Source organism: Dama dama, chromosome 8 (genome assembly GCF_033118175.1).
Source record: "Dama dama isolate Ldn47 chromosome 8, ASM3311817v1, whole genome shotgun sequence".
In the NCBI taxonomy this organism is placed as follows: domain Eukaryota; kingdom Metazoa; phylum Chordata; class Mammalia; order Artiodactyla; family Cervidae; genus Dama; species Dama dama.
Window position 1 is genome coordinate 44,177,050 of NC_083688.1, and position 13,035 is coordinate 44,190,084.

Consider the following 13,035-nt stretch of genomic DNA (forward strand, 5'->3'; position numbering starts at 1 on the left):
CTTCTCCAACACCACAGTTCAAAAGCATCAATTCTTCGGCCCTCAGCTTCCTTCACAGTCCAACTCTCACATCCATACATGACCACTGGAAAAACCATAGCCTTGACTAGATGGACCTTTGTTGGCAAAGTAACGTCTCTTCTTTTAAATATGCTATCTACATTGGTCTAACTTTCCTTCCAAGGAGTAAATGTCTTTTAATTTCATGGCTGCAATCACCATCTGCAGTGATTTTGGAGCCCAAAAATATAAAGTCTGACACTGTTTCCACTGTCTCCCCATCTATTTCCCATGAGGTGATGGGGCCAGATGCCATGATCTTAGTTTTCTGAATGTTGAGCTTTAAGCCAACTTTTTCACTCTCCTCTTTCACTTTCATCAAGAGGCTTTTTAGTTCTTCACTTTCTGCCCTAAGGGTGGTGTCATCTGCATATCTGAGGTTATTGATATTTCTCCTGGCAATCTTGATTCCAGCTTGTGCTTCTTCCAGCCCAGTGTTTCTCATGATGCATACAAGTTAAATAAGCAGGGTGACAATATACAGCCTTGATGTACTCCTTTTCCTGTTTGGAACCAGTCTGTTGATCTATGTGCAATTCTAACTGTTGCTTCCTGGCATGCATACAGGTTTCTCAAGAGGCAGGTCAGGTGGTCTGGTATTCCCATGTCTTTCAGAATTTTCCACAGTTTATTGTGATCCACACAGTCAAAGGCTTTGGCAGTCAATAAAGCAGAAATAGATGTTTTTCTGGAACTCTCTTGCTTTTTCAATGATCCAGTGGATGTTGGCAATTTGATCTCTGGTTCCTCTGCCTTTTCTAAATCCAGCTTGAACATCTGGAAGTTCATGGTTCACGTATTGCTGAAACCTGGCTTGGAGAATTTTGAGCATTACTTTACTAGTGTGTGAGACGAGTGCAATTGTGTGGTAGTTTGAGCATTCTTTGGGATTGCCTTTCTTAGGGATTGGAATGAAAACTGACCTTTTCCAGTCCTGTGGCCACTAATGAAATGAGCAAAACCCTCCCAGTTTCAGCTGCTGTTCTCAAACTGGCTGGCTGTGCTTTCTTGTGACTGCCTGTTGGCTATTTGGGGATGACTTATTCTCACATTCATCAGGTGCCCCTGTTATACCTATTGCTTTCTCCCATATATTCACTGATACCATGAAGGTCTTATGTGTATGGGGTTAATAGGAAAACCTTGTCACATGATTTGGTTGTAAATGTTGCCTATAAATTTTGGGGTATGCTAGCCAGATACTGTGAGTTTTCATGTAGATATTTGGGAAGATTCAAAAACTATACTGTCACTGCTTCTATCATCATCTTGTAGTTTTCCTTGTTTTGCAAAACTTTATATTCATAATACTTTGTTGTGGTATCATTTGGGGGGATTTTTTAAAAATAATCATCTATAAGTAATAACAGTTGTTTCTTTGTTCCCAGTCCTTAGTCTGTAACTTTTTCTTGTCATTCTGTGCTGGCTAGAAGCTCCAGTTAATGTCTGTTATAAATAGTGGATATCTTTGTTTAGGATCTTTCATGGCAAAACTCCTAGCATTAAAAAACCAAACACATTATCTATGTAGTTTTTTTTTGCTGATGTCTTATACCAAATAAAGTAAATTATTTCCTTCTCTTCCTCGTTTTCTGTGAGTTTTTTATTTTAATCATACATGGCCATGGGATTTTGCCAAATTATTTTTCTCTTTTAATCAGCTAAATTGTATGTAAATTATATGTTTTATTGTTAATGTCAAAATATCCCTATATTCCTGGAATAAAGCCAGCTTGTTCATGGTATATTATCTTTTCCTTATACCACTAGATTTTTTGTACTAAAATTGTGTTTTATTTGTAAGATTTGCATCTATGTTTGTGAGTGAGATTAAACTAATTTTCCTTTTTTGTAATGTCCTTGTTATGCTTTATTATCAAGGTCAATGTCCTCATGAAATAAATTGAGAAACATTTCCTCTTTTCCATTTAATTCTTGTCAATTATATATTTCGATTATGAAAGTCTTTTGAAATTTCTTGGATTAGAAACAAAATTCTCATCTTTTTATTTATTTTATTACTGAAGAGATATATGAACTGAATAATTTTAAAAATATGTATATATTGTTTACATAATGAAACCAATATATATAGAATAATTTCTAAAATATATGTGTATAACTTAAAAATAATAAGACCATTGCCTAGATATTTACAACATAGGGTTAAGAAATACAACATTACCAATATTATAATGTATTTTATGTGCCCTTATGAGATTACATCCCTCTCCAGGAAACTACCACTCTGAATTTTATTGTAACCATTCTTTTACCTTTGTATCTTTAAACAATATATTGTTGATTTTTTCTTTAAGAACTTTATATAAATGTATCTTACTGTATATGTTGTTCTTTGATTCATACCATATATATTCTTCTGTCACTTTTTAAGTCTGTGACTGATTTCTTTCTTTAGGCTGGAAAAAATGAAAAAAGAATATAGACATCTAAGTACATGGACAGAAAAAGCTAGCTATATAGAAGGACTTCTTACCCCAGGATTAGAATGTAAAGAATCTAAGGTAATTAACATAATACATTGTTTCATATATAGATTTTTATTTAAAATTTGTGATAGTTAAAAATAATGATCAAAAGCCTGTTCTTTGTGTCTGTGTCTCCTTTGCTGCCCTGTACTCACAGATGGAAAGAACGGACTTTGGACTCCGTGGGAGGAGGAGAGGGTGAGATGACTTGATGGGAGAGCATTGAAACACATACATTATTATGTGTGAAACAGATAACTGGTGCATGAAGCAGGCACCCAAAGCCAGGGCTCTGTGACAGCTCGAGGGATAGTGTAGGGAGGGAGGTAGGAGGCGAGTTCAGGATGGAGGGGACACAAGTTTACCAAGGCTGATTCATATTGATGTATGGCAAAACCATCACAATATTGTACAGTAATTCTTCTCCAATTAAATAAATAATGATCAGACACTGCTTATTTTTCCCTCTCTTGTTGTTGTTCAGTTGCTAAGTCATGTCTGACTCTTTATGACCCCATGAACTGCAGCACACCCGGCTTCCCTGTCCTTTGCTTTTTCCCAGAGTTTGCTCAAACTCATGTTCACTAAATCAGTGATGCCATTCAACCATCTCATCCTCTGTCATCCCCTTCTCTTCCTGCCCTCAATCTTTCCCAGCATCAGGATCTTTTCCAATGAGTGGGATCTTTGCATGAGGTGGCCAAAGTATTGGAGCTTCATCTTCAGCATCAATCCTTCCAATGAATATTCAGGGTTGATTTCTTTTAGGATTGACTGTTTTGATCTCCTTGCTGTCCAATGGACTCTCAAGAGTCTTCTCCATCACCACAATTCAAAAGCATCAGTTCTTTGGTACTCAGCTTTCTTTGTGGTCCAGCTCTCACACCCATACATGACTACTGGGAAAATACAGACCTTGGTTGGCAAAGTAATGTCTCTACTTTTTTAATATGCTATCTGGATGTAGATATAGCTTTTCTTCCAAAGAGCAAGCATCTTTTTAATTTCAAGGCTGTAGTTACCATCTGCAGTGATTTTGAAACCCAAGAAAATAAAGTCTCTCACTGTTTCCATTGTTTCCCCATCATTTGCCATGAAATGATGGGACCAGATGCCATGATCTTTGTTTTTTGAATGTTGAGTTTTAAGTCAGCTTTTTCACTCTCCTCTTTCACTTTGATCAAGAGGCTCTTTACTTCCTTGTCACTTTCTGCCATGAGGGTGGTGTCAACTGCATATCTGAGATTATTGATACTTCTCCTGGCAATCTTGATTCCGGCTTGTACTTCCTCCAGCCCAGCGTTTCTCATGATGTACTCTGCATATAAGTTAAATAAGCAGGGTGACAATATACAGCCTTGATGTACTTCTTTCCCGATTTGGAACCAGTCCATTGTTCCATGTCCAGTACTAACTGTTGCTTCTTGACCAGCATACAGGTTTCTCAGGAGGCAGATAGTGTGGTCTGGTATTCCCATCTCTTTAAGAATATTCCACAGTTTGTTGTAATCCACACAGTCAAAGGCTTTAGCATAGTCAATGAAGCAGCTGTTTTTCTTTAGAATTCTCTTACTTTTCCTATGATCCAGTGTATGTTGGCAGTTTGATCTCTGGATCCAGCTCTTACATCTGGAAGTTCTCAGCTCACATACTGCTGCAGCCTAGCTTGAAGGATTTGAGCATAGTTTCTGTACTTTCATATTCTGATAACATTATCAGTTATATTTGATCAGTAAATATTGATTACTTATAAGGTTTAGTTTTTAACAACTTTGTTGAGATATAATTCAGATACTATACCATTCACCAATTTAAGTGTACAATTCGGTGACACTAAGTATATTCATACAGTTGTGCATCCATTGTTGTAATAAATTTGAAAATATTACCATTACCCCTAAAAGAAACCCCATACCTCTTGGCCTATAACCTCCAAACCCTCCATGCCCCACCAGCCCTAAACAATAACTAACCTACTTTATGTCTCTATAGATTGGCTTGTTGTAGATATTTCATACAAATGGAATCATACAATATATGGTCCTTTGTGACTTACTTCTTTCACTTAGTATAGTGTTTTCAAGGTTTATCACTATTGTAGCATGTATCAGTACTTCATTTCATTGCCAAATATTTCATTGTATGGATATGCCTCATTTTTTAATCCACTCATTAGTTAGTGGACATTTGGTTGTTTTCACTTTTTAACTATTATATATAATGCTGCTATGAACAGTCATGTGCAGCTTTTTGTGTAAATGTATGTTTTTAATTCTTTTGTGTATATACTTAGGAGTGCAGTTGCTAAATCGTATCATAATTCTGTTTAACTTTTTCAGAAACTGACAAACTTTTCCACAGCAGCAGCATGATTTTACATTTAACCAGCAATGTATGAGGGGTCCATGACTTCTACAAAACTTGTTATTATTTTTTTTTTTAATTTAATTATAGCCATCCTGGTGGGTTTGAAGTAGTATCTCATTGTAGTTTTCATTTGCATTTCTTTAATGACCCATGATGAGAACAACTTTTCATGTGAATACTGGCCATTTGTGTATCTTCTCTGAATAAATTTTTATTTATATCTTTGGTTATTTTTTAAATTTAGCTATTTGTATTTTTATTGTTGAGTTGTAAGAGTTATTTATATATTTTGGACACTAGACCCTTATCAGGTAGATAAGTAAGGCTTAATATTTAGAAGTACAATCTAATATATACATTTTTATCTGGCTGTAAAGGATTCATAGGGATTTCAGTGAATAAATAAAATGTTAACTAAAATCACAGCCTTGAAATGGTAGTAAAACCTATTTTTTTTAAAACATATTCCTGTTTTTCAAAGCCTCTGATATAATTGGGCAGGATTGTGCTATGATAAGATGAATCAGTTAGCATTTGCTAATACAGAATTTGTATTTTAGGGAAATTGGGGGACTTTTAGGTTAAGGGACTTTGGACTTTGGGTTCTTATTGAAAAGTCAGTATTTTATTAGAGCCAGTGGTCACCCCACTGTATAATTCTCCTTAAAATTTTTTAAAGATCCATATCACTTTGCAGTTGATAGACTATAATGTATTCCAGTAAACAACTGATCTGTTTCCTGTGGATATCCTCTTACACCCCATGAAATTAAACATTATGTCATTTGTCTTGTAATCTTTCTCTCTCATGCATTCAGAAACCCTATCAATTCTTGGATCTCCTCTCCCCGGAACATCAGCTCCTAGCCAGGGTGTTAGTACTATTTAAAATAGTACTGTTTGCTTTTCTCACAAACCCATATTCTTCTTATCTTCTATAATATTTTAAAAGTATTAAAAGAAGTTATGAAGGCAGAGAAAAATGTTTTAGCTCTTTAAACATTTCTCTAATATGTTTTCTTCTTTTTTTTTTTTTTCCTTCTAGAAAAGTAATGTCAATGAGATACTAGAAAGCCAATTGGAAGAGAGACCTACAGATACTGTTACATCAGGTTATGTACCTAATTTACTTTTGTATTTATTATTAAGATAATTAAAACAGGGTGGTTATATCACAAAAAGAAAACCAGTAATCTGCTTTAAGTAGATTTCATTTTTTGTTAGGGAATAAAAATACATTTCATTATAGTCTTGGTATATAGTATTTATTTTGTAACACTCCAAAGAAAAAAATTAGACCCAATAAAGAATTATTTTTATTTTTGATACTCCTTTCCTCCTTTAAGGACAAGAAAAAAGTTAAATCTTATCCTATAGTCTATGAAAAGGTGTGTTGTTAAACATTGTTAACTGTAGACCTATTGATTTCTTTTATGTGGAGGGTGTGTATGTGTTTCTGTAAGAGAAAGGGAAAAGGGAAAAATTAGGACAGGAAATAAAGTTAGCATTAAATTTGAGAACTTTATACAAATCATCAGTGTGTGTGTGCATGCTAAGTCATTTCAGTTGTGCCCGACCCTGTGGGACCACATAGACTGCAGCCCACCAGGCTCCTCTGTTCATGGGACTCTCTAAGCAAGAACGCTGGAGTGGATTGCCATTTCCTTCTCCACAAATTATCAGTAACATATTTAATTAATAAAAGATACTGTATATGCAGCTTTAAGAAAAATCTATTAAAAGATTCACTTAGTAAGTTAAAATAGATGCATAATACTCTATCTTTAAAATCTTGGATTCTGCTGATGTGAATTAATGATTTATTGTTATAAGTTTTTGCCACAGGTTATTTATCTAATTCTACTTCTCCAGCTACCTCAGTCTTTAGTATATTCATTTCCTAACCTCCGAGGATCAACCAGCCTAGCAGAGCTATTTCATCTTTAATCTGCCCTTTAACTGAAACATTCAAGTTTTAGGTTGTAGCAGAATAACAGCTTCCCTCTTTAATATCACTGTTGAATATTGGAAGTTAACCTTTCTCACTAGTGAGTTAACCACTCACTGGTGGTTGCTATCTTTATTTTTCTTTAATTTTTTTTCAATTATCCTAGGAGTTTATTTCAGGTCCCATTGGATCCTCTGGTGACTTCTTTCCTTTTGGCATTCCAATAGCTTCCTGTAGTTACAGCTAAGTGATTTATTTACTGATCACTGTGTTCCTGGCATGTTACTTGGATTATATAAATCAGTCCTCACAGCAGTCAACTGAGGATGCTATTATTATTTATCCACATTTTTACAGATGAGGAAACTGAGGATCAGTCTGTGAGAGGTCACATAGTCATTAATTTGAACCTTGTCTGTTTGATCCAAGAGCTCAAGCTTTTAGCCACATTGCTGCACACGTTATATATACTTGCACCATTCCTATAAGATAAACTGTCTCTAATCTGATTTACTTGTGAGAAAACCAAGGCTCAGAAAAATGAGCTGATAGTAGTCATGCAGCTAATAGTGACCTTACTAAATTTTGTTTTTATTAGATTTAGGCATTCCATTTTATCTCTGTATTTAATCCCTTCCCCTTTTTGATTTTTTTCTTTGCTAAATATGTATTGTTTATATTTCTAAAGTGAAAGTGAAAGTGTTAGTCACTCAGTCGTGTCCGACTCTTTGTGACCCCATAGACTGTAGTCCACCAGGTTCCCCTGTCCATGGAATTCTCCAGGCAAGAATACTGGAGCGGGTTGCCATTTCCTTCTCCAGGGGATCTTCCCAACCCAGGAACTGAACCTGGGTCTCCCGCACTGCAGGCAGACTCTTTACTGACTGAGTCACCAGGGAAGGCCAATATATTTCTAGAAATATTTTATATTGCTAGGAAGATTTTGTAAGTGCTTCAGTTAGCTTCTGTTGAAAGATCCTAGTTCTTTGGTTATATACACCTTTATTCTAATCTCTTTTTCCAATCCGAACCTTAATCACTGACCATCTTGGGATTTATTTTATTTCCTCTTGATTTTTAGCAAGATATACTCAGTTTTCATTCCAATCCCAAAGAAAGGCAATCCCAAAGAATGTTCATACTACTGCATAATTACATGCATTTCACATGCCAGCAAAGTAATGCTAAAAATTTTCCAAGCTAGTCTTCAACAGTACATGAACTGAGAACTTTCAGATGTTCAAGCTGGATTTAGAAAAGGCAGAAAAACCAGAGATCAAATTTCCAACATCCGTTGGATCATAGAAAAAGCAAGAGAATTCCAGGAAAATATCTACTTCTGCTTCCTTGACTGTGCTAAAGCCTGTGACTGTGTGGATCACAACAAACTGTGGAAAATTCTGAAAGAGACGGGAACACCAGACCACCTTACCTGCCTCCTGAGAAACTTGTATGCAGGTCAAGAAGCAACATTTAGTACTGGACATGGAACAATGGACTGGTTCCAAATTGGGAAAGGGGTACATCAAGGCTGTATATTGTCACCCTGCTTATTTTACTTATATGCAGAGTACATCATATGAAATACCAGGCTGGGTGAAGCACAAGTTGGAATCAAGATTGCCAGGAAAAATATCAATAACCTCAGATATGCAAATGACACCACCCTTATGGCAGAAAGCAAAGAAGAACTAAGGAGCCTCTTGATGAAAGTGAAAGAGGAGAGTGAAAAAGCTGGCTTAAAACTCAACATTCAAAAAACAAAGATCATGGCATCTAGTCCCATCACTTCATGGCAAATGGATGGGGAAACAATGGAAACAGTGAAAGACTTTATTTTCTTGGGCTCTAAAATCACTGCAGATGGTGACTGCAGCCATGAAATTAAAAGATGCTCCTTGGAAGAAAAGCTATGACATACCTAGACAGCATATTAGAAAGCAGAGATATTATGTTACCGACAAAGATCCATCTAGTCAAAGCTATGGTTTTTCCAGTAGTCATGTGTGGATGTGAGAATTGGACCATAAAAAAGGCTGAGCACCAATAGAATTGATGCTTTTGAATTGTGGTGTCAGAGAAAACTCTTCTCCAACTTTGGACTGTGGTGTTGTTCTTCAAGGAGATCAAACCAATCAATCTTAAAGGAAATCAGTCCTAAATATTCACTGGAAGGACTGATGCTAAAGCTGAAGCCCCAGTACTTTGGCCACCTGATGCAAAGAGCTGGCTCATTAGAAAAGAATCTGATCCTGGGAAAGATTGAAGGCAGGAGGAGAAGGGAACGACTAAGGATGAGATGGTTGGATGGCATCACCAACTCAATGGACATGAGTTTGAGTAAGTTCCGAGAGATGGTGAAGGACTGGGAAGCCTGGCAGGCTGCAGTCCATGGGTTTGCAAATAGTTGGACATGACTGAGTGACTGAACAACCAATATTATATGCCTGTTTCAATGTCTTATATTGATGTATCTGAAGTGTTATCATATTATACTTTTTCACTTTATACTTGTTCATTTACTCCTCCATCTTCCTAGAGATTCGTCAGCCTGTTATTGTAAGTATATAGTGTCTATGTTTGAATAGCTGCTTTGATTTAAATTGTTCTTATTCTTGGTGAGAAAAATTGTAATGATATTTTATTAATGCATAATGTTTATTATTTTATATATAATAAAATACTTCTATAAATTTCTTAACAGGTATCTCCCTAATAAAGGAGCAAGCTGAAACTATTCCAAGTGAGGTAAGGAAATTTGAAAGAGAATTTCTAATAGTTACTGTTTTATAACGGGGTGAAATATTTGTAAACAGAAAATATTAATGGATGAAAGGAAAAAAGCACTCAAGAAGTTATTTAGGTCTTCATGGTTATTTCTGATACAGCAATATTTGTACAGTTACGTGTTTCATTTAAGTTAAATTATACTGTTAAAGGGGAAGTTTCAGCATTAAATTGTAACATTTTAAAGTATATATGACTATAGGGGACAAAAGGTGTTTATGAACCAAAGAGGGGAAACAAGTTAAAATCATGAAGTTCTACATCTCAGATATGGATGCCACAGACCTAACTACATTCTGTACTTTTTCTCTGTAACTATATACTCTCTGTAATATGCAATCTCCATAATAATAGTCTATATTGTATAATATATTTAACATAATATTTACTCTTTAGCTAATTTTACAGAAGATATCAGTTCCAAAAACCAGTGGACCCTTATGAAAACCAATAAAATATAAAAGGTTCTTTTGTACTACTTGAAAAATAGGACCTAATGATTTCTATTCTTGGGCCACTGGCTCCCCAAATACCAGTTGAGGAGTCAACATACACTGTTTTCCATAGTCCAAGAAGAGACAAAAAAGGCAATATAGGGAGCTTCTCATACAGCTAAATTTACTTGTCTTAACAGACTTTTATCATTTCTTTTATGATACTATTACTTGTAGTATTTTACTATTAAAATTTCTTTTTTTGTTATATAATTGTGATTTTTATGATATTGTTCTTTGTATTATTTTGCTATCAAAATTTCTTTTGTTATGATATATTGGTGATAGTATAGTAACAGTAAAATATCAGACACCTTAATTTTCCTCCTTTGAGATGTTGCTGATTTATAAAATATGAATATATGAGAACTACTGCTTCATAATGCAGTATGGTCATTTTTATGGGTAATCTCTGTAGTCCATGGCTGCAGGCAGGTAGAGAATTTCTCAACTCTTAAGGAATGTAATAATTTATAAATATTGATGGTAACTTTTATAATAAAGGATAAAAGTACAAATGATTTTACGTCCAGTTTTGTTAGTTTTAAATATTTTTAATTGGTAATGATTAATTGGTAGCTTATTGATATATTTTCTAGTTACTGGATAATGATGATAATGGTGATAAGAAAGGCCTGACTCTACCAACTTTGAACCAGTCAAGAAAAGATGATTCAAGTGTTGTTGCTCCTAAAACTGATGTGCCATCAAAGGAAACAGATACGCCATTGTCCACTGTTTCTAGGCTGTCAATAACAGAAGAGGACCAAATACCACCTTTAGAGGAACACCGGCAAGAAGCCATGCCAGTGAAGAAAATGAAAAATCTCTTCTTTCTACCAGAAGAAAAATTAAAAGAGAGATACCCAGGCCTTTTGAAAACTGACTCATATACATCAGAGGTAAAGTTGAAAAATACCTATATGAATCCAAGTAGAATAAAAAGGAGGAACTTGGATTTATCTCCAACAGAAATTCGGTGGCAAAGCAAAAGTCTCAGCTTAGCTTGAAAGAAGAACACAAGCTTAGTTTCCCCAGATTCAAAATCAAAAGGTAGCTTTCAAGGTAGGGATGCAAAGAAAGACTTTGAATAAAGGTATCTGCCATCATATTAGAAGTATAAGAGTAGGAAAAACAAAAATTCGTTAATAAAAATTAAATACAAATAAATTGGAAGTGCATTCAGATGTCTCCAAGTAGAAGTATGTCTAAGTATATTAAATATTCCTACCATACTTAAAATCATCAAGTAAAGGAGAAAAAGCCCCTGAAGGAAAACTGATGTGAGAAACCAGTAATACAAACTAGTCTCATCAGTTCAGTTCAGTCGCTCAGTTGTGTCTGACTTTGTGACCCCATGGACTGTATCGTGCCAGGCCTCCCTGTCCATCACCAACTCCTGGAGCTTTGCTCAGACTCATGTCCATCAAGTCAGTGATGCCATCCAACCATCTCATCCTCTGTTGTCCCCTTCTCCTCCTTCCTTCAATCTTTCTCAGAATGAGGGTCTTTTCCAGTAAGTCAGTTCTTCGCATCAGGTGGCCAAAGAATTGGTGCTTCAGCTTTAGCATCAGTCCTTCCAATGAATATTCAGGACTGATTTCCTTTAGGATGGGCTGGTTGGATATCCTTGTTGTCCAAGGGACTCTCAAGAGTCTTCTCTAACACCACAGTTCAAAAGCATCAATTCTTTGGCACTCAGCATTCTTTATGGTCCGACTCTCACATCCATATGTGACTACTGGAAAATCCATAACTTTGACTAGACGGACCTTTGTCAGTAAAGTAATGTCTCTGCTTTTTAATATTCTGTCTAGGTTGATCATAGCTTTTCTTCCAAGGAGCAAGCATCTTTTAATTTCATGGCTGCAGTCACCATCTACAGTGATTTTGAAGCCTAGGAAAATAAAGTCTGTCACTGTTTCTATTGTTTTCTCATCTACTTGTCTTGAATTGATGGAACTGGATGCCATGATCTTTGTTTTTTGAATGTTGAGTTTTAAGCCAGCTTTTTCACTCTCCTCTTTCACTTTCATCAAGAGGCTCTTTAGTTCTTTGCTTTCTGCCATAAGGGTGGTGTCATCTGCATATCTGAGGTTATTGTTATTTCTCCTGGTGATCTTGATTCCAGCTTGTGCTTCATCCAGCCTGGTATTTCATATGATGTACTCTGCATATAAGTTAAATAAGCAGGGTGACAATATACAGCCTTGACGTACTCCTTTCCCACTTTGGAACCAGTCTGCTGTTCCATGTTCTGTTCTAACTGTTGCTTGTTGACCTGCATACAGATTTTTCAGGAGGCAGGTAAGGTGGTCTGGTGTTCCCATCTCTTTAAGAATTTTCCACAGTTTGTTATGATCCACACAGTCAAAGACTTTGGCGTAGTCAGTAAAACAGAAGTAGATGTTTTTCTGGAACTCTCTTGCTTTTTTGATGATCCAATGGATGTTGGCAACTTGATTCCTGTTTTTTATGCCTTTTCTCAATCCAGCTTGAACATCTGGAAGTTCATGGTTCACATACTGGTGAAGAATTTTGAGCATTACTTTGCTAGCCTGTGAGATGAGTGCAATTGTGCAGTAGTGTGAACATTCTTTGGCATTACTTTTCTTTGGGATTGGAATGAAAATTGACCTTTTCCAGTCCTCTGGCCACTGCTGAGTTTTCCAAATTTGCTGGCATATGGAGTGCAGCACTTTCACAGCATCCTCTTTTAGGATTTAAAATAGCTTACCTGGAATTCCATCACCTCCACTAGCTTTGTCTGTAGTGACGCTTTCTAAGGCCCACTTGACTTCGCATTCCAGGATGTCTGGCTCTAGGTGAGTGACCACGTCATTGTAGTTATCTGGGTTGTGAAGATCTTTTTTGTATAGTTCTTCTGTGT

General features: G+C 35.8%; 1 protein-coding gene across 1 annotated transcript in view; it reads left to right on the forward strand.

Annotated features, from left to right (window-relative positions):
* Window positions 1–13,035, forward strand: part of C2CD6 (C2 calcium dependent domain containing 6) — a 143,896-nt gene that overhangs the window by 58,622 nt on the left and 72,239 nt on the right. Inside the window, exons 10-13 of the mRNA XM_061147983.1 lie at window positions 2,480–2,585; window positions 5,962–6,028; window positions 9,569–9,612; window positions 10,745–11,047. Coding sequence (XP_061003966.1) covers window positions 2,480–2,585; window positions 5,962–6,028; window positions 9,569–9,612; window positions 10,745–11,047 — 520 coding nt within the window. The remainder of the gene's footprint in view (window positions 1–2,479; window positions 2,586–5,961; window positions 6,029–9,568; window positions 9,613–10,744; window positions 11,048–13,035) is intronic.